This window comes from Xyrauchen texanus, chromosome 24 (genome assembly GCF_025860055.1).
Source record: "Xyrauchen texanus isolate HMW12.3.18 chromosome 24, RBS_HiC_50CHRs, whole genome shotgun sequence".
Taxonomy (NCBI): Eukaryota; Metazoa; Chordata; class Actinopteri; order Cypriniformes; family Catostomidae; genus Xyrauchen; species Xyrauchen texanus.
Window position 1 is genome coordinate 14,729,700 of NC_068299.1, and position 23,119 is coordinate 14,752,818.

At 38.2% G+C, this 23,119-nt stretch overlaps 1 protein-coding gene across 2 annotated transcripts in view; it reads right to left on the reverse strand.

Moving 5' to 3' along the window:
* Positions 1-396: 396 nt before the first annotated feature.
* Positions 397-23,119, reverse strand: part of antxr1d (ANTXR cell adhesion molecule 1d) — a 34,930-nt gene continuing 12,207 nt past the window's right edge. The window contains exons 10-18 of one of the 2 annotated variants that reach the window (XM_052090150.1): positions 22,964-23,062; positions 20,929-20,998; positions 18,300-18,378; positions 17,327-17,422; positions 15,055-15,093; positions 12,990-13,088; positions 12,180-12,347; positions 11,937-12,017; positions 397-3,134 (exon numbers count right to left, since the gene is read on the reverse strand). In XM_052090150.1, coding sequence (XP_051946110.1) covers positions 2,877-3,134; positions 11,937-12,017; positions 12,180-12,347; positions 12,990-13,088; positions 15,055-15,093; positions 17,327-17,422; positions 18,300-18,378; positions 20,929-20,998; positions 22,964-23,062 — 989 coding nt within the window. In that variant the 3' untranslated portion in view covers positions 397-2,876. Of the gene's footprint in view, positions 3,135-7,115; positions 8,079-11,936; positions 12,018-12,179; positions 12,348-12,989; positions 13,089-15,054; positions 15,094-17,326; positions 17,423-18,299; positions 18,379-20,928; positions 20,999-22,963; positions 23,063-23,119 lie in introns of those variants that run through there. The other variant, XM_052090151.1, reaches the window with a different exon arrangement.

Below are 23,119 nucleotides of genomic sequence, written 5' to 3' on the forward strand. Positions count from 1 at the left end.
TGTTGTTCCAAACTCAAATTACATACTTTTTGGCAGAATATAAGAGACTGACAGCCTCAGTCATTCACTTTCATTGCATCTTTTTTGTTTCCATACAAGGAAAGTGAATGGTGACCTATTCTGCTTTTGTGTTCCTCAGGTGTGATACAACATGTGGGTGAGTAAAGGATGACAGAATTTTCATTTTTGGGTGAACTATCCCTTTAAGCCCTTATCAAAATAATTGGATATTGTTGTTGTATCTGCATTAAAGATTTTACATTTACATAGCATTTTTGTTGTCACTCTGGAGTAGTTAATTGGGTTGCATATATTGGGTTTGTTGTCTTAAAAGAAAATAGAACCATATAGGATATCTCACTGCTTCACTAAATAAAGCATTCTACATTTCGGTGTCAATAAGCCTTTAATTCTATAGCTTGTCCAACCTAAGTTCAAACAATTTTAGATCATGATACACTTTCTACATTTACATATAACAGGGCAATATTGCCTTTTCCCTCATATCATTACATAACTGACAGAGCCAAAAGGGGAAATATTGTAAACAAAATTTATTAATGAAGGCAACAGGAAAACTCGCCCAGATTCCAAACATAACGGTTAAAGTCAGATTCAAAGCCCAACATAAGTATTTTTTTAATGCATACTACCAGTGGCTATTAATTACCAAGATCCACAAAGCAAAAAAGAAGGAAATATATGAAATATCATGCTGAGTGTCCTGTACCACTGGTGTGCACCCTACCATTTTGTATTCAAGTGCCTACCAGGTACTAAAGGCTAAATAAATTAGTGGTTTGTGCTGCCCTGCAGTCACAACATGTCAGATTTTCTTTCTTTCTTTTAAAGATTTGACCAGTTAAATTAAAATATAAAACAAATTAAAACAGGGCATAGTGTATACCATACTTTATGTATTCCATACTAAAACCATCAAACCTTGAACATTGCATATGTCTTGCATTATTTAAATAACATTGCAATCCATCTATTCAGACATACATGTTACCATCATGCTACATTTCATATACAGTTGTGCTAAAATAGTTTGCATACACTGGCAGAAATTGTGAAATTTTGGCATTGATTTTGAAAATATGAATGATCAAGCATTAAAACTGTCTATTATTTAAGGATGGTGATTATATGAAGCCATTTATTATCACATAGTTGTTTGGCTCCTTTGTAAATCATAATGATCACCCCATCACCCAATGATCACGGAAATCACCCAAATGGCCCTGATCAAACGTTTACATACCCTCGAATGTTTGGCCTTGTTACAGACACACAAGGTGACACACACACAGGTTTAAATGGCAATTAAAAGTTAATTTCCCACACCTGTGGCTTTTTAAATTGCAATTAGCGTCTGTGTATAAATAGTCAATGAGTTTGTTAGCTCTCACGTGGATGCACTGAGCAGACTAGATACTGAGCCATGAGAAACAGAAAAGAACTGTCAAAAGACCTGTGTAACAAGGTAATGGAACTTTATAAAGATGGAAAAGGATATAAAAAGATATCCAAAGCCTTAAAAATGCCAGTCAGTACTGTACAATAACTTATTAAGAAGTGGAAAGTTCAGGGATCTCTTGATACCAAGCCAAGGTCAGGTAGACCAAGAAAGATTTCAGCCACAGCTGCCAGAAGAATTGTTCAGGATACAAAGAAAAACCCACAGGTAACCTCAAGAGAAATCCAGGCTGCTGTGGATAAAGATGGTGTGGTTGTTTCAAGGAGCACAATATGACGATACATGACCAAAAATAAACCTGCATGGTCGAGTTGTCAGAAAGAAGCCTTTACTGCGCCAATGCCACAAAAATGCCCTGTTACAATATGTCCGACAACACCGTGACATGCCTCACAGCTTCTGGCACACAGTAATTTGGAGTGACGAGACCAAAATAGATCTTTATGGTCAACAAGGCCTATAGTGAAAATAATTCCATCCCCACTGTGAAGCATAGTGGTGGCTCACTGATGTTTTGGGGGGGTGTTTGAGCTCTAAAGACACAGGGAATCTTGTGAAAATTGATGGCAAGATGAATGCAGCATGTTATTATAAAATACTGGCAGACAATTTGCAAGGAAAACCCTCCAGTGGTTACAGCAGAAAAAGGTGAAGGTTCTGGAATGGCCATCACAGTCTCCTGACCTTAATATAATCAAGCCACTCTGGGGAGATCTCAAAGACTTTGAATGACCGGGAGGAATTTTGCCATGGGCAGCTATACAACCTGCAAGAATTTGGGGCCTCATAGACAACTATTTTGAAAGACTACACTGTCATTGATGCTGAAGGGGACACTACACAGTATTAAGAACTAAGGGTATGTAGACTTTTGAACAGGGGTCATTAAACTTTTTCTTTGTTGCCATGTTTTTTTTATGATTGTGCCATTCTGTTATAACCTACAGTTGAATAGAAATCCCATAAGAAATAAATGTGTTTTGCCTGCTCACTCATGTTTTCTTTAAAAATGGTACATATTACAAATTCTCCAAGGGTATGCAAACTTTTGAGCACAAATGTACAATGTTTAAGTACCTTAAAATCTTATTCATTCATTTTACTTATGTTATAATCTCATGCATTCCCTTTTAATCACTATGTCTCTGTTAATGGAAAGTACATATCACATTACATTTTCATTCATTTCAAATGAACAAACCAAAAAGAGTACATTTTACACCCTAATCATATCTTGCATATTTGGAAAATGTATTAATGTCCATAACTCTTTTCGCATAGCAACAAACCTGTTCAACATATCTGAAACTGTGGGAAACCAGTGGCTTTACCAAATATCATAAACTGGTATTAAAGGAAGAGATATTAGGGTTGATGTAATGGCCCTCCATTGTTCTCAATGCCTGTTCCCAGGGCAGGGTGGGGGTCGTGAAGGAGGGGGTCCATGTGTGCCTGGGGGTGCTCTGGCTGGTGGAGGTCCTGGGGGTGAGCGGCTGATGGAGGGTACACGGGATGGTGGTCTTTTGGGCGGAGGAGATATGGTCGGCTGCATTAGTGGCCGATGATCTGGAGGGGGCGGAGGAGGTGGAAGGTGGTTACATGGCGGTGACCTTGGCTCATCTGCTTTCACCCGGGTAAAGTTGATGCATCGTCCCTGCAGGAACAGATGGCTGGATCACTGTCTTTTTAAAAGATTAATTCACACAAAAATCTTCCACAGAATTTTTTTTTTTTTGGCACATTTTTAAATAACATCCTGACAACTCTTTTCCATATAATGAAAATGAATGAGGCCTGGGGCTGTCATGCTTCAAAATTACCAAAATGAATAAAAGTGGTGATATGACTTGTGCACTATTTTTCAAAATACAGCTTTGTTTGAGGAACCGACTCAAATTTTAGTTATTTACTGATAACTTTTGGTTCCAATGAGCTGTTAGTCAGAATTGTGAACAATTTATTCAGTTGATGTGGAATTCATCAATTGATTCAATGAAATAATCAGACTCAAAAGAATGGTGTGTTCACAATTTGACATCAATACTACTTTCATGGACTTTCGTGAACATGCCAAGCGCTGGGGCAGATGTCAAGATTTTTGAGAAGACTTAAAATAAAATCAAACACTTCTATGACCTTCTATGCTTTTTGTGTAATTTGGGAACTTGACAGAGCCTGTCCTCATTTACTTTCATTGTATAGAAATCCAATAAGTTGCCAGGATATTTTTCAAAAATAATTTTGTGTTCCACAGACAATAGAAATGCATATTGGTTTAAAACAACACAACATGTGAGTAAATAATGACAGAATTCATATTTTTGGGTAAAATATTGATTACAAACTATATCACTATCAATAACTATCATCTCCAGAGAAATAATTTATCAAAATGTTTTCATATTCAGTATTGATATATATTGTATTTTTGACTCCATGTGGGATAAATACCAGAGGTGACAAGTTGAGCTTCACATTGAAATGCGTTGGATCCACAAACAAAGGCTCAAGCACTGGTGCAGCTGATCCTAGGCTGGGTTCTCTTGCTAGCTTTGGCTTGAAATGCCCAGGAGATGAACCCACAGCACTTCAGACATCCAAAAACTCAGCTGTCAACTGCAATTCTGTCCCATAAATCATGGGGGTGGGGTTGAAGAGTTGCAGCGGTGGGCTTTAGCTATTTGTGAAAATGGTGTTGGACCACAGAGGCTGGTCTCTGAGAAAACGTACATTCTTAAAAATGAAGTGATTCATTGTTGCTAGCAAGACTTGGGGACGGACTGACCAAAGCCATTCAGAACTCACTTTACGCTTCATTAAGTGCAAAAAATGAAACTCTGGATGACACTGGATCCACAACGCCCACTTTTGTCAGAGGGCTAAAGAAATGTGGCGTATTCATTTGCAGGTGCTTGCATTGAGGCAAAGCTCTAAAACTTTTTATTTTTAACACAAGACACATTGACTTCACATAGTATGCCAATTCAGAATATAATTGATAAAAAACATGTTTCAACTTTCTTACAAGAGGATTTTCATACCCTGTATCATTTTTATACATAGACCAAAATTTTACAATAGGTTTATATATACGGTGTACTTATGAATACAATGGTTTATGGTAAAAACAAAAAACAACATATTGTTTTTAAGATTTTCACCATTATTAATAACCCTTTTGTCTACGCTAGTTAATTTCAGTGATCCTGAGGTGTGACAAAGAGTCTTTGAATTGATATTAAGTAATGAAAACTTCATGCATAATGAATATAAAAGAATTAGCAAAATGCTGTTTGCAAGAGTTTTATATGGAGTATAGCATGTCCCACTGCAGGATATGTCAACTTCCTAAAAGTATTTCATGTCAGCTACCCAAATATTAAAGAAAACCATGGCAACTATTTATTACAAGAACTACAGCAGAAATTGTTCCTTCAACACAACCGAACAGGGTAAAGTAATATATGTCCAGCTCTGATCGCTCTAAAATTATTTTCACTTGAGTGGAAAGGAAAACGGTTATAAAAGGGGAGCCAGTCCTTGTTTGAACACTTATCCAACAAACAGATGGAGAGTTTATAGGCCACTAGCTAAATTGTGACAGGAGAGGTTCCCTCCCCTTTGTTCAAGCCCTTAAAGCACTGGACCAAGGCTAGGATAGGATACATCTTTTCTTTATAGTAATGAGGTTGCTCTCGGTTGATCAAGTATGCTGTAGTGATCTACATAACAGAAAGACTATTAAGTCTATGTTCTAATATTGTTGTCAGATTGTGTTGGGCTGTTAAAATCCGGTTGACTTGACAGGTCAAGTTGTTTCAACCTTCACTTAAAACAGAAAGAAAAAAAAACGGGAGATTTTTATATAACTCTCAAGGGATTCAGAAACCCAACTATTAACTTTTTCCTTGTCTAATTAAGGATGATTAATCAATGCACATGATTCTACAGTAAAGAAATGTTTTTGTCTTTGTAATTTGTCATCAAAATTACTTAAAAATGACTTATTCCTAAAACTACTTTTCTTTACAGATGAACACAAACAAGTGGGCACCCTGATGTCCTCCAGCCATCTCATCTCCAACCACAACAGTGTAATTGAACGTGGTTGTTTGAGCAATTACGTTTTCTATGGCACTGCTTTTTATGACACTATCAGTTAAATTTAGGTTTAAGGTTTGGATTAGGGAGGTAGGTTTTTGTTAATTTAAAACTCAATACAGCCTTAACCTTAAAGGAATATTACAGTTTCAGTACAAGATAAGCTCAATCGACAGCATATGTGGCATAACATTGATTACCACAAAAAAATGTTTTACTTGCCCCTCCTTTTCTTTAAAAAAAGCAAAAATCAGGGTTACTGTGAGGCACTTATAATGGAAGTAAAAGGGGCCAATATTTAAATGTAATTTTTTTTTTTTATTAAATAATTTATTTTCAAAATATAGCTACAATTCTTAAACAATGTGTTTACTTCGACTTTACAACATATCCTATAATGACTGAAACATTTAGGATTTAAACAGCTTTACAGAAGAGTTAATGCAAGGGCTTTTATAAAATGATAAGCTTCAAATTTCTGCCTTTAAACCCTCCAAAAATTGGCCCCCATGATATTTGCTTCTTTTTATTTTTTTAAGAAAAGGAGGAACGGGTCAAAATTCATTTTTGTTGTAATCAACATTATGCCATAAATGCTGTTGATTGAGCTTAACTTGTATTAAACCCAGAAAATTCCTTGAAAGACCTAATCTGTTTGGGTTAAATTCAACTCACTTTTAACATCACACAGTTAGCAATACGTGCAAGGAACTTCATAATATAATTTAGCCAAAATTTTGGCACAGTCACATAGTTTATTTAAAACCAAACTGGTAGTCAGAATTTCCAAATAAGGGGAAAAAGGGATTTTTTTTATTTTTATCAGGCGCACTAAATAGGTGCCTGCCACATCCGTAGTTAGATACAGTAAACAGACATCAGTCACAACCATCTAAAGCCAAGCTTGTAGCCTGCTGGGGGCCATCCATAGTAGTTAAAACTCCATATGGACTGATTTCTTTGCTTCTCTGCCGTAATCTGTTCACTTTCTCTGACCACATCTGAACAGTATTCATGAGTCTCCATTCTCATTCGGGCCATATGCTCACACTTGTGCAGGTCTGTTGCTGTGCTGCTCGCCAAATTGTCCTTTTTGCAGCACATGACTGGCAAAGTGATGGCTTTGCCCCCAAGCCAGGCAGTCCTGAATCAATCACAGCAACCCCCGCCAATCTGACAATGGCCCATTACAATAACCCCACCCACCCCCCCACCCTTGCTCAATGGGCCCAGTGTCATGTTATAGGGCTCTCTGTTTAATAAGCTGTTAAATCAGACCACCTAGTATTGGTCGCATTATGGCTAGACCTAATCGCATATTTGGGCTTTCACGTTTTTCCTTTCCAAAACGTTGTGTGTGTGCGTTAAATTAAGAGAGCAATTTATTCTATGATATAGATGGCCAGCTAAATATAAGATATTTTCTGATTAACACTTTTATTGATTCAGACACATGAAACAGAAAAGCAAACATATATACACCGAATCAACTTCTAACCCTTCTAACCCCCATTTTACGGTGTAAACCCGACTGTTTACACCCGGTCGCTTAAATGCATCTCCTGTGACCACTTGTGATCGCATTTGGAGGGAAGGGATTCTTTTTCATGACGACATATATCAGTCACTTTGTCAGTGTGTTACTGCATGATAATAAACCGCAACAAAGTCCGAAAAGACAAAGAAAGCATGCTATTATAGCTTTTGCTATTTCTCCCAGATGCAGCTGGAATTTAATCCAAGCACAAACGCAACATTTAAAGCAGAAATGTCCATTATTTTAGTGGATTGCCTATATTAACCTGAGCTGCAGATGTTCGTGGTTCAACTAAGTCCCTGCTTGTTGATATCAGACACACTGATGAAGATCAGCGAAGTTCTCATGATTGTGTATACACTGATGACCACCTGCCTAATATGCTGCTGGTCCTCCTGATGCCGCCAAAACAGCGCCGACCCGCCGTGTTCCCACAGTGCATCCTGATGCCATCACTTCCCGAGGTAAACAGAGCACACGTACACAGCAGTCCACATGATGTAAAAGAAAACGTGACTCGTCGGACCAGGTGACCTTCTTCCACTGCACCAAGGTCCATTTCCGATGCTCGCATGCCCATTTTAGGCGCTTTTGACGGTGGACAGGGGTCATCATTCACTGGTCCAAATGCAGCAGGGTGCAATGCACTGTGTTTGACACAATCCTCCCGTAACATCATTAAAATATTCTGTGACTTATGCCACAGTAGACCTTCTCTCAGTTCGAACCAGATGGGATAGCCTTCATTGCCCTCGCATCGATAAGCCTTGGACTCAACACCCTGTCGCCGGTTTGTGGTTTGTCCCTCCTTGGACCACTATCAGTAGGTTCTCACCACTGCTGACTGGAAGCACGGTTCCGCAAGCCTTGTCATTTCAGAGATGTTCTGACCCAGTTGCCTGGCCATAACAATTTGGCCCTTGTCAAAGTCACTCAGGTCTTTACTCCAGCCCAGTTCTCCTGCATTCAACACATTGACAACAAGAATTGATTGTTCGCTTACCATCTAATCTCCCAAGACCTTGACATGTGGCCTTGTTAGGAGCTGATCAACGTTATTCACTTCACCTGTGAGTGGTCATAATGTTTTGGCTCATCCGCGTATATCCGCTTTTTAAGATTTTCTGATCGGACGGTTATTTCCTTTTAAACAGCTTGTAACTGGCAAAGTTTAAACTCTTGTTTCAGGGCAGCGGTTGATTGATAGGTGAGGGGTGGCACTTTGCTGCCAGGTTGCATTAAGGATGGATTAGCGTTTACACCTAAAATGTGATGCGGTCAGATGCGTTTTTGACCACATTCATATGTGGTTTTTGTGATCTGATCACAAAATGTTTTAGACCCCACATAGGCCTGTATTTAGTGCTGACCGCTTGATCGGATCACCAAACACTCATCTAAATACCAGGTGTAAACAATGTCTTAGTAATTAAGCAATAAGGAAAATATATATTTTTAACAATTTTGGCCTTTTTTAACGTTATTTAAATTTATAAGAGAAAGGTTGAGGAATCATGAAGAGGTGGAGGGATAACTCCAAAAAATGGATGAGGTAAAGGGGTGGAATGAGGTCCCGGGTCACTAAAGACGCAGTGTATGCATTTAAGGTTTAAGGGTAATTTAAAATATTTGTAAGCAAATATTTATGCTTACTGGTGAACTTATTTATGTTTATTTTATTGATGCAAATTGCTTATTTTAGGCTTGTTTTGACTGAGCATGTTTCTTTAAAAAAAAAAAAAAAAACAAGAACTGGCAACACTGGGCAGAGAGGGGAATCCCTGAAACAAATGGAGGTGCATGCCATTCACCCTGACTCGTAAATTATGTTAAAATACCACTTCCTGGGGCCTGAGTAGCTCAGCGAGTAAAGACGCTGACTAACAGCCCTGGAGTCGCGAGTTCGAATACAGGGCATGCTGAGTGACTCCAGCCAGGTCTCCTAAGCAACCAATTGGCCCGGTTGCTAGGTCAATATAATGTGAATAGACATTATGTGGTTCTGGATGCTGCGGAGAATAGCGTAAAGCCTCCACATGCGCTAGGTCTCAGCGGTAACACGCTCAACAGGCCATGTGATAAAATGCACGGATTGACGGAATCAGACGCGGAGGCAACTGAGATTCGTCCTCCACCACCCGGATTGAGGCAAGTCACTACACCACCACAAGGACTTTGATGCATATTGGGAATTGGGCATTCCAAATTGGGGAGAAAAGGGGGAAGAAAAAAAAGCCACTTCCTTCTGTTAAAAAGAATCATTCTTGTCACAACTTTTACATTCCTGTGGGTCATTATGGAAAACAAAACAAAAACAAAAAACATCTATTCCAGAGATTTTCTTTGTCTCAAATGTAGATGGCTCTCCGACGTGAGGGGGCAGATACTGGCCATGTGAGGTGAAGTTTGTAAACTGGGCAGACAAAAAGACTTTCAACAACAAGAGCTTCTTTCTTTACACAACAACTAAACATGCAATAAAGCAAAGCTGTCACCTCTGCATCACAATGTGTTCACTGAGGCCTCTGGAGAAAGAGTTTGACCTCAGAATCATCTATGTAACACATTAGCTCAAGTCATACTTAATCTTAAGCATTCATTCAAAATAAAAGATAGCTGATCTGACTTTAAAGGCTTTAAAAGTTTTGATAACTGCTCATTCATAATATAAAATGTGTTGGCCTGTGCAAAAGTGTGATTTAAGACATCAACACTGTCAGTTACATTTTGAATATTAGCTCAACATAGTTTGTTTTGAAACAAAGCCTAGTAAGGAAGATTTTCAAACATCAATCTTAAATTTCTTTAAAAGAAGAAACTGTACAAAACAGCAGCACACCTAAGGCTGATATTATCTACAAAACAAAGTTTGATTGGAGTCTGTACATTATTGCATTAACTCGTGTCATTTAAATATATTTGAGACCATTGCCATGTTGTTTATTGCCATCTTGAGGCATTTTCATGTTTAATGGCAGGCTAAAAGGTGTCAAAAACTACAATTCAATACTTTTCCATTTTATTTTGATTAGTTTTGGAGTCATGCGGAAATACAGATAGCAAATTAGGGGGAAGGGACAGACAGAGAAAAAGTCACAGCAAAAGGCAAAGAAAGGCAATGAATTATAAAGGGATAGAGATACAGACTAATATAGTGATTAGACTGTCTAGCTGAGCAAAGCTATAATTTGGGCACAGCGAGCGGTTTGTCTAGGCAAGCAAAGCTCATGATGCATTGTTCTGCAGGTGGGCATGAAACACACAACTTCGCCCCTGAATGGCACAGCTGTTTCCACCCAAAGCAACTCCTTTACCAGCATCTTTTAATGCTCATGCAGAGTACATATAGCAGCTGGACACTTGCAGTCCCTCAGACAAGAGGCCCATTATGGAGCCATGAAGAATAAAACCAAAGTAAATCAGATCAGTCCATCTACAGTGGCAGTGGAGTTATAGCCTGCTAATTTCAATAGGACCATACTGTACAGCTTGTGACACTGCGTCCCACATGAAAGATGTCTTTCATAGCCACACAGATGTGTTGCCATGACACAGCTTGTGCTGATGGAATAATGCAGGGTGCGGAGAGAGCAGGCTCAGACACTGAGGGATGTCTCTTACAAATGGAGCTGGAGAATGAAAGACTATGCTCAGCCACACGACCGCTCCATGTGAGAAGGAATTATGAGCAGCATGAGAACACAGAACACAATTAGACTGCTATTTCCTGTCTCTGCTATGTCTATGGGTGGGAAAGTCTTATAATTAACTAATGTGCTTGAGGGAAAAAGCATGAACCATGGATGAAGCATTCCCGCTTCAATTTAATATAATAAACTCTTTTGCACTTTTTTTTTTTTTTTTATTGTTTAATGTGAACGTATAACATGATTCTTTGTGTTATATTAAGTTGTGGAAACGTAATGGTGGATTTTTCTTCTTTAGCTGTTCGGATTTTTTTTTTTTTACGTGGTTTTTCATTCACCACTATATAAGTTTACAAAGCTATAGTTGCACATTCCAAACCCGGAAATGTGAAAAGGCACCATTCAGGCTTAGATTGATTGGAAACTTTCACATTTTCCACATGAAACAGTTTTAATGTTTATTTTATACGGTATACTTGATCTAACATTGCAGGTACTGCAGATTGGGAACATCTGCAAGTTTAAAATAAATAAAACAAACCTGAAAACTTGGATGCAAAACAGAAACATTATTTTTAAACACAATCCCTGAAAGCAATTGAATTATACCAGCTCTTTTACCCATTTTGAGGAACAGCTTGAAGGTGGATTCGGCCATTGAAACAAGCAGAAATGGACTTGAGGAATACAACATTAGAATTATCTAAACAAAGCACTATGAAGCTCGGCAGAGCTTATGAGCAACAATAGAAATGTCATGGTAACACTTTACAGTAAGGTTGTATTTGTTAGCAACAGTTAACAATTTTAGTTAACATGAGCTACTGTAACAATGAACAACTCTTTTAAACAAAATGATCAATTTTAACATATACTAATATATTTTTAAACATTTACATTTTCATATGTTAACACTGATTAATGCATTCAGAACTAACATTAACAATTGGACGTGAATCAAGATTATTAATGCTGTAAACAAAATCATAGTTGGTTCATGATACATAAAGCATTACTAATGTTAACAACTAAAACCTTTTTGTAAAAATGTAAGCATGATTGCATTTCTTTAGTTGCAGAAAATCCATTGTCACCTTCAACAGTACTAGTGTCATCTCACAATGCTGAAGCAGAGTATTGGGTCTGTATATTGAATGGGTGAATGTTGTACCTGATCTCCGGGCTGAGGTCTCATGAGTGACACCTGGTCATATCCTCGACGGAAAAGGGCCCACAAAGCATCCAGTTTCCCCTAAGACAGACAGAAGTCTACATTTCAAACACTGTTTGTCCTTTACATGTTTCAGAGTATTGGTCTATTGAGGTAGTTATTTCAGAGTCTCATCAAAATTATATTCAGGAGTGAATTTTGTACATAGAGAAGAATATACAGGGGAAAAAAACACTCCTGTACCTGAATAGGACTGTACCACTTTCTATGGTGGGCAGCTTTGCGCCCACCAGGCTTTCTGGGTTTGGGTTCATAGGGCTCATACTCCTGTTCAGGCATTTTCACTACAGCATTCTTTGGCTTCTCCAGTTTGGCTCCTTCCTCAGTGGAACCGCTGTTGCCCCAACGCACCTACGGACCACAGGAGTACTTTAAGACTCCAAGACCACTTTAACCTACTATGAGAATAGCCTGTTTCCACATGAAAATCACTATCAAGAAGCGTTCTAGTATGTGTGTTCATCTATAGCTATTTGACAAAAGGTTACATTAACATTAGTGCCTTTGAGTGCACTAAACATGTAATAGACCCTGTAGGTGTGAAAAAAGGTGTCTATTTTACAAAGGACAATGTTCATCTATAGCTATTTGACAAAAGGTTACATTAACATTAGTGCTTTTGAGTGTAATAAACATGTAATAAGGGTGTATTGTACATGTAGGTGTGAAAAAGGTGTCTATTTTTACACATGACAATAATTCATAGGTCTTTCAGTGTTGCTGCTTTTGTAAATTACATGCTTAATTCTACAGGTATCAACGTGTTTATCTGATGTCATAATATCTAGTTTTGGCATCTTGGCATCAGGAAGACAAGGAGCATTTGAGGTCACATTGATGTTGTGCTGTAATAGCTTAAGGGTCCATAAAATCACTCATCATGTGTTGTTTTTAATCCCCCGTAGCCTGTGTTAACCTTTGATAAAACGACACCCTATAGAAAGCCAAACTGCACCCTGTATACAAGAGAATGTGCACCAAAGGCAACATCACCTCCATCCTTTTGATTCCACCGACTCCTCTTCCTCCATAGTAGGATGCATCTACTGTGGGCCACTTCTTCTTGGGCATGCCATTTTCATCATCAGACTCCTGTTGAGCAAACACACATACACACTTGTAAACTTCAACTAATATCACACTAGCAATGATTATCATAAAGCTGTCTTCGTACTTCAGTATGGAGTGGGTCTCAACTGGTGGGTTGCAACTCTAAAATGTATCGCAGGTCTGTTGTGCTAGGGTCGTGGACAGTAAATCATAAAATTACAATTAAACTAAACATTTTATCATGCATAAGATGTCAAAATGAATAGACTTACAGTATATTATAACTTTAACAAAGGACTAAAACTTTTCCAATATTTCTTTTGTTGATGTCAAATGCCATGCGTCCAGTCAAACTCATCCAAAACGGTATTTGGTGCAAATTCATCAGTCACTTGGTAGAAGCTAGCCAAATTGAGCAGATGCCAGCAATGACAGGTCACATAGCATGCTTTCATTCTTGAAACCATAAACAAACCTATGCAAGATAAAAGATAATACAACCCACACTTAACTAAAAAACGGTTTACTGGTAAATTACTTTTCTGTTGTTGTTTTGCATATTGTTGGGCCTATGCAGTCCATTGTAAAACTAACTAACGCTACTTGATGTCAATGTAAAATCTGGTTTGAAAACAACAACCTCATTGTTGCCATTGTGCTTTTAATTTGGTGAAATTATTTTAAATTCACTGTTAGCATTCTCTACGCATTTGTATAAACAGATAGAATAAACACAAAGATAGGAAAATTATGTTAACCGCAAAACTAGCAACCACATTGTGTCTCCAAATCAAAGGGCGACTTCCATCTATTGAAGCCCCAGAGACAGAGCGCCTTGTTTGCACTCAGTGTTAAGAAGCACAGATGCACACTCTAAAGCCATTTCTACAAAGATCTTTTATTTCCTATCAGCCACACTGACTGCTTGCCTTTGACCTCTGAGAACAAAGCAAGCCCAAGAGGATCATTATGAGCATTTTTTATGCATTCTACCATTCAGCCCTGCAGTTTAGTATGTGGTCTCCACTGTGTCCACTTACACTACTCACTTGTCTTTATTTACATGGCTGTGGCTTTCCTCATGAGTACAGACTGCCAGTCTGCTCAGAGTGAACCAACAAACACTGAGTGTGTAGCTGGGGTAAAAAATGCCCTTAAATGGTGTTAGACAGTCTTTCCAAGCAGTTGCACTAACAGTAAGCAGATTTCGGCAGAGTTAGGGAATGTGGTTTGCAAGGAATGAAGCCATATTAGATTTTATCACATGTAATGTGTTTTTTAGTGCCCTGATTCACAATGCTGGTAAACTATATTGGCTCATGAGTGTTTATGGCTGTGGCTAAACACACAAACACTCATAAACATGCAACAAGTTCATGTAGAAATGTGATACAGTAAATGGCAAAGTATTTTAAACACATTACGTGTATGCCCACGTATGCTTTTCTCTGATACAAAAAAGTCACATACTTATATCAACAAATATTTCAAATTACTGGAATAATGTACGCTTTCATTTCTGAAACATATTTTCCAAATAATAGTTGAATTTGAATGTGTCCATACACTAAATGCACAAATATATGAGCTATAATTTGTTATTAATAAATGTTATGTATCATATATGTTTTTATATGGCCATCAGGGTCAGAAGTTCCATTAAGGGGCGATATTTGCCTCCTAAATTTGATTTTCAGGGGCATTTTGTACCTAACCAAATAAAACATATAAAGGTGTTGCCTTTTTATGTCAGACACTTAAATCTATTAAATCGATTAACAAACATTCTCTATATGAATAACTAGATTGAGAATTTATTACCTCTTACCCCTAAAATTTAACCAACACCAATAGTATTAGTAATAGTATGCAATAGTATGTATAACTAGGCATCAATAGAGTAATTCATTATAGAAGCATTTGTTTTTATATTTTGAATGAAATTATATTTAATTTCTGACCTTGATGGCCATATATCAGATTTCAGTACTGTATGAGATAGACTCACAGGTTCAGGGGGAGGGGGTGGGGGCGGTTCCATGATGACCTGAAAGAAAAATTATTGTTAGTGAAACAATAAAATTTAACAATAATAACAATATAAAAGGACAACATGGCATCAATTTCTAATAATTAGAATTATTGCTATGTCTGTGATACTACTGAGTGCATATAAATGTTAATAGTGTACTGCCAGTGCTAGGTGGATTACATGTGAATTGTAATCAGGTACAGATTACAAATTACATGACAAACAAAATTCAATCAGTAATATAATCTCATAGATGACATCTAATCTGATCTAATCTAAGTTTATAATTCATCAATTCATTTTAAGTGCATAATACACTAGCAACATTATGAACATTAAAGGGCACCTATTATGGAATTTTGAAAATTACCTTTCATGTAGTGTGTAACATAGATTTAAGTGAACAAAAACATCCTGCAAAGTTTTATATATGAAAGTTCACCGTAAAAAAAGTTATTGTCTCTCAAAAGTAGGAGTCGACTCTGAGTCAATTTAATGAATCGTTTTTCCAATGAGTCATTTTCCTTTTCGTTGTGACGTCAAGACGAAAAATTATCAAATTGGCCGCGCCCACTCATTGCACGCGCAGACACCAGGGAAAACTTGAAAACATCTTGTCGACAACAAGACGCTGTGTTCTGAAGTGCATATCAAAAGCGACCTTTTTTCACTGCCCAGGGACGAGCATGTGAAGAATCAGTGGCTAGAGTTTATATTTACAACTATACCACACAAGTATAGCCCGAACCTTGTGCTGTGTTTGCGTCATTTTAATGACGATTGCTTTACGAACATGAATGCTTTCAAGTGTGGATTCGCGAGCCAGTTGATACTGAAGGAAGGTTCAGTACCAAGTTTATTTGGATCAGCTTCCTCCTCCGAATCACAACCTGTAAGTATTATTAATAATTGTTGCTTTTATGTGTTTTTAGCATGCTTAATAAGTATTTGTGTGTGTTGTGTAAGTTACGCTCAGCGCAGCTTCTAGGTCTCTAATGTCAATTTTTTTGAAATATGTGAAATGTTTGTCGATGTTATTGGAGTTGTCATAAAGAATAGAGCAATAACTTGTAGTAGGCTAATGCAGTGCTTTATCAATATGTTTATGCGTTGGGCTAACGCAAACAATAACTGATTGGGTGTTTACCACCAAACTTTGGGCTATGATCGCTAACATAAATCAACTCAACTTCCTTCTCTGATTTTGATTTGTTTAACTACAAAGCGGTGATGGGCGTTCCGTTTCCGACAATCTCTGCACAGAGTATACCAATCACAACTGACTGGGTCATCTGACCAATCACCAAAGATTAGCGTCACGCAAAGGAGGGGTTTGGAAAAATGAGTCGTTGAACGAATCATTTGGGAGTCGGTGAGCAAATCAGGTAAACATAAATAATTATAAGACAACATATTATATACATATATACATATGCATATTATAAGACAACAAAAGTGTTTTTTGTCATTGCATGGAAGTAAAACTGTTGTTGGGGACTCCCAAAACAATATTAGGAACATTTTAAATGCCATAATAGGTGCCCTTTAATGACCATATACTCAACATAAAACAATCATAAAATGAATGAAAAAAAGAGTATGATTAGGATGATTAATAATTTATTTTCTACCCAATTTGGAATGCCCAATTCCCAAAGCCCTCTAGGTCCTCGTGGTGGTATAGTGATTCGCCTCAATCTGGGTGGCGTAGGACAAATCTCAGTTGCCTCCAAGTCTGAGACCTCAATCCACGCATCTTATCACATGACTTGTTAAGCGCATTAGTGTGGAGACATAGCGTGTGTGGAGGCTTCACGCTATTCTCCGTGGTATCCACACACAACTCACCAAGCGCCTCACCAAGAGCGCAAACCACATTATAGCGACCACGAGGAGATTAACCCATGTGACTCTACCCTCCCTAGCAACCGGGCCAATTTGGTTGCTTAGGAGACCTGGCTGGACTCACTCAGCTCACCCTGGATTGTAGAAATGTAGAAACACCCTAGTCAGCATCAATACTCGCTGAGCTAACCCCGCCCCGATCAATAAATTATTAACAATTGCCTTGTTAATATGTAGTCATGTAATCTATAAAATGTAACTATAGTCTGATTACAAGTATATCAAAATGTAATTTAATTCAATTACAAGTACTCGATATTTTATCTGATTATGTAATCCAGATTACATGCAATCAGTTACTACCCAGCACTGTGCACTCCTTCAACCTAAGAGACAGACATACCACTGTACAGCACAGGGGCCAGAACCACCACATCAGCACCAGACCCAACAACAGGAAAACAGCCAGTAATGAGATGAGCAGGATGGTTCCATCAAACTGCTCTCAGAGAGAAACACACAGATATTCATGAATATCATTTGGATAACACAACTGAACATGTTGGGAGCAGGAGGTTAAAGGTATAGTGCACCATAGAATTGTTTTGTATGAGGTTCAGACAAAAATGTTCGTTTTTTACTGATGATCTTGCCCTCCACCGTAGTTCTTGTACTTTATTCGCAGTTGAGTATATATTTCATCTTTCCCCATCGGGATTGATTACATGACACACGAGTTCCAAAGGCGTTTGCCATCAATGACGTCAAACCTAGCACTAGGATCTGAATGTGTCATTTGTAATTTGAATTGAGAGCTCACATAAAGCTATAATATAGCTTTAGAAGACTTAAGCAATAACAAATATAGCACGCTAGTTGTATGGATTGCGTTTATGGTGCTTTTTGTCCTTTTTTAAAGCCATGAAGTGTAATTGACCAACAACTCTCTTTGTATTTAAAAGAGCAGCTTGGACATTCAGCCTAACGACTGATGAAAGAAAATAATATATGGTGCAGAGCACTGTGGGGGTGAGTAAATTATGACAAATTTCTCATTTCTGTGTGAACTATTCCTGTAACAGAGGTGTTTCACATTATTACAAAGGCAAATAAGTGCTATAAGAGATAAAATGTCTTTTCACAGCTAATTTTAACTTACGTGAGAAAACCAGACTCCTCTGATGAAAGAAAGCAGAGGAGACCTCAAAAAAGGATAAGGAAAGGGAACGAGAAAAGGGAAAGGAAACAAATAAGTAGTAGATAGCAAATGACAAAGTTGAATAGCTTTTGAGAAAGACATTCAAAGAGGGCGAAGTACTATCAAGGGAGTTATTGATTTATATCACAACAAAAGGCTAGAAGACAGATGTACTTACACATTCAGTGGTGGTGATGTGCACTGAGCTTGTGATGTAGGACAAACCCTCATTCATGCTAACCTGCAGGTATATCACCCTGCAACATAACACAGACACAGTCACACCCTTTGAAAATGGCATATTCATTCAAAGGCATATTCACAGTCACATTCCTTTGACGGACTTGTGTAAGCTTGTAAAGGGATTATTTTTAAAAGCCATTAATATAAGTTCAGTATATTCTTGGTAAAATCCTTCAGCAGAGTGGTTAATGTTGATCCCTGAATGACTCTCACTGCATTCCATTTGGATGGAAAACAACTCCGACCCTCAAAGACCAGCAAGCTTGAAGCATGTCGGCACAAGAACTTGACTGATAAGTAAGGAAGCAAAGCACAACTATGCATGTCTAAATTTAGTTTTTACATTACGAATGCTGACAACAGGTCAAAGAGACAGTAAAACGAAGGCCAACATGTGTCTCCTCTAGAGTTTCAGAAGAGATCTTTCGCAAAGCAACATCTAAGCAATAAAATCTTCCATTTCGGGTTCTTAAATTGATACTCTCCTCATCAAAGACTTCCAAATGTGATATGAGTATCTTAGAACTAAATCTAGTTTTAAAATCTTGACAGAGAGAGAAGAAAAGGAAGGCTTTGCCATGTAATGAATGACAGCCCATGAAGAACTGCTTAAAGATATTGAAACCGACAGTGCCGCAACAATGCTCAATTTCCCCTGACAACTTTCTCAAATGTGACAAAATGTGACTGCTCCTCAACATCAGAGATGCTTACTTGTTTGGCTCTACCATAGGCACTTAAAGCGCTGGTCAGCTGGTAGAGGTCTCAGCTTTCTAGATTTAGGCAAACCCTCTTTCCATGCGTTGGTGGGGTATTCAAAGTCGAAGCTGAAAATAAGTGACTAAAGGGGTATTGCCCCATCTCCTCTCTTTCTCTCTTACATTTCTGTCCTGCAGACCCCTTCCAGTGCCACTATGTTGGCAGGGTGGGGGATGGGTTGAAAGGGGGCACAACCGGATTTGGGGGGATTGGGTGGAGGGGAGTTCCAATGACAGATCCATCTAATTTTCCATCAATCAGGAAGTGGCTGGCTGGCTCATTTTGAACACAACTTTAGGAGGCTTCTCAGTCATCATACGTTTAGGTGACAGCGCTGACAGCTTCATCTCATGAGACATGGATGCAGAGAAGGACAGGGTAGTCTTTGCCCTAAAATAGCCTTTTCTCACCCCTCAAAAATTAAATTATATAATATTCTGGGTTCAATACAAGTTAAGCACAATCGAACGTATTTGTGTCATAATATTGATTACCACAAAAATTAATTTGGACTCGCCCCTCCTTTTCTTTAAAAAAAAAAAATCTGGGTTACAGTGAGGCACTTACAATGGAATGGCCAATCTGTAAACGTTAAAGGATCATTCTAATCGACAACATTTGTGGCATAATATTGATCATCACAAAAATGTATTTGGATTCGCCCCTCCTTTTCTTTAAAAACGAATAAATCTACTACTAAAACCCAAGTCCAGTGGACAAATACTGTCCCTTAATGGAAAAGTTAATTTCTGACACTGCTCTAGAACCGCTGACCCTAATTACTGTAACAATATTTTCTCTCCCTCCTTGTTACTATAATGTGATAGAATTTCTTTGTTCTCTACTGAATACATATCAGATCTGTCTGACCTTTATGAGAGCCACACACTAAAAGTCTAAAGAAAGAATTAGCTAATAACCAAATCCTCCAAAACCAACTGTAACCACTTATCTCAAACCATACTAACTAATCTACTATCTACTAATAGCATACCAATATGTTGCACAAATAAAAATAAAATGTATTAATGGGAAATGTTATTACTTTGCAAAGTTTTACAAATTAAAGTGAACTATTGGACCATTACTGGTAAACATGGCATGTACAGTACATTTAGTTACTGTATCACAAAAATGACTTGCAATCAATTGTTTCAAATGAATTTTAGAGTTGAATACTGATACGTCAACACCTTCTGCTTTTGTCACATGCAATACAGTGGATTCTGATGTATACAGACTAAGTGTAAAAAAATGACCCTATTTTCCTTAAGGTGCCATGAGCCACTCCCACTTTGTGAGACATCAGGGGAGGCTCAAACTATCTCAAGGAATCTTCCTGACAAGAACAAGACAGATTAAATCCTTAAGGTGTCTAGAGCCAGCGGTACTCATAATTATTAAGGGCGCTTGAAGAAAACGGGCCGCTGGGAGCAGCTCATTTTGTTGTGGAGGGCCTCTAAAGGAACCTGTAGCCACTCTGCGGGGCTCTGTTCTTGCTAATGTGGATACAGACGGCTCTGTATTTCACTGTCTGTTCTTTTCTTTCTCACCACCAGAGCCTTGGGGTAACATGCACACTCACTGTAAACTTCATGCATGTCAAGCCCAAGCTTGGTGGGTAATCTCTCATCGAGGCTAATTATACGCTCATCTTGGGCTTTTTACACCACATGCCTGCTGTCTTGATGTGTTAGGGTCTGTACGGATTGACTGATAAGAATAATTCCAAATGTCATTGACTCAAATTTTTCAAGGGTACCAACATGTAATACATTAAGTTCAAAAGTTAGAAAAGCACCTACTTTCCAGCCTCATTAATGATTGGTGCAGGGCAAAGGAGGAGTGTGTCTTCAACACTGACAGGCCTTTCATCTGAAAATTAAGTAAATGGAAATTTTATATTTATGTATTTTATTACATTTAAAGGAGAAGTGTTTGTTTTCTGTGTTTTAGTTAGCACCAAACAGAATTGCAAAAATGTGTTTTCAAACATGTCCCTCCCATTTTTCATTGGCCAAAAAATAGATAGTCCCACCCGAAAATGGTGTTGTAATCCAACCATTGAATGTTAAGGGTAAAATGTCCCTCCCTAACCTAAACCTAACCAATGTGTCTTAAAATCAAATGAGAGGTTAACAAAACGATATCCTTACACAAAATCCTTCACAAGACATCCTTACACTAAACCAACACCTAAACCTAACCAATAGTGTTCCAAAAGAAATGTGACATGAAAAGGACATTTTCTAAACTAACCACATTATTTTGTGTCACTTCTATGACACTTTTGTCTCACAAATCAGCTTGTGCTTGATTGGTCTCGAACCACAGTCTTCCAAATCCCAAGTCCAGCACTATATTAGGTGAGCTACCACACAAGCAAATCCGAATGTGCTTTGAACTGGTGCATTTGCAGCCATGGCGTACAAGGTGAAGGCGGCCTGTCCAGCAGCACCGTAGGCCTTAGCCACCAGTGTCGACGTAAGCCTACAGGCCCTGGACGGGAGTCTTGGATGCTTTTGCCAAGTGGCGGCGCTCTGTGGGCACAGGTGCACCGCAACCATCTGATCCACCTGGGGAATCGACGAGTACCCCCTGGCAGCCCTGGCGTCGAGGGTAGTGAGAGCAGTGGAGCTCACAAATCGGGTTCTCGCAGTAAAATGTGCCTGCCACGATCTCATGAGCTTGCCGAGTCGAGTCCTCGCGTCAGACAGGACAAACCCGCTCTCCGATTCTGCAATTGAGAGCTCATCTTCTTCGAGAGCTCCGAATGAGAACCCGCCGGTGAATGGACCACCGCTGCGCTCCGAAGAAAAAATCTGAATGAGTGGTTGCAAACCAGCTCCGTATGTCCGGGGGAATGGCATGCAAATTCCACTCACCAATTCCCATTGTCCTTTTCTCAAAGATCAGAGGTGTTTGGGGCTCCCAAGGGTAACCCCTAGTGTCACTACATCGTCGAGTGAGTGACAGATAGGGAACAATATTTTTTCATTTTGTTTGGACTTAACATCACCTTTTGTGGGCCAAATTATTTAAAAAAAATTTACATTGTTTTTTAAACTAGCTGTGTCCTTCGGGATCAAAGCATATGCTTATGTTCTACTAAAAAAAAAAAGCTTGACTTTTTTTTGGGCAACAGGAAGGGGTGTTATTCCAAAAGTTTACTGTGTTAAACAATTTGGTCTTTAGGATAATGACAATTTTTGTTTAAACAATGTTAACCAGCTATTAACAAGTTACCAGCATTTAAAAGTCACGTTTTCACTCCGGAACAATTGTAGGAGACTTGTAGATTTCCCGTTTTTGATTATGTTCAACAAAATTTTAGTTTGTTTTCTGTTACTGTTTTTTGTCCCTTGAACCATTTTAGCCCCTGAGTGCAAGCCTTAAAATGAATAATTTTTTAAATGATGCATTTAAGTAAAAGTGTTTTGATATCATGAATGTCATGATTTCACTATCAGCACCTCTAATGTTAATTTCACCAGCAAAACAGAATGTGGCATGTAAAACTCTGATCTATTGTTCATTGATCTATTTATTGTTCATTCTATGAGACCAAGTTGATTTTAACATTTTAACTCTTCAGCTTCCCGTACATCCCCAGATTTCCAATGGAGGATTTACAAATCATAAACAACATTTAGGTCTAATCATAGTCTGATCATTTTATATTTGCTACTGTATCAACATTTCACGCATTTATACAAGTTAATGTACAAATACAAATACAGTGTACAAATACAGAAGAAGAGATTATAATTGCATTTCAGAATGTGTTTAAATCTGTAATTGAAAAGCATTGTGACAGATGCAACATGTAATGTTACTTACTCAGTGTTACTGAGTCATTGACTCTGAAGCTGCACAGAACCTGGTTGATGTCTCTTGCATGCAAAAATCCATTCCCCCTCACAACCACTTGGAAAGAATCTTGAAGAAATGCAAAACAAAAACATTTAGAAGTTCTTTAATGTTTATGTAGTAAAA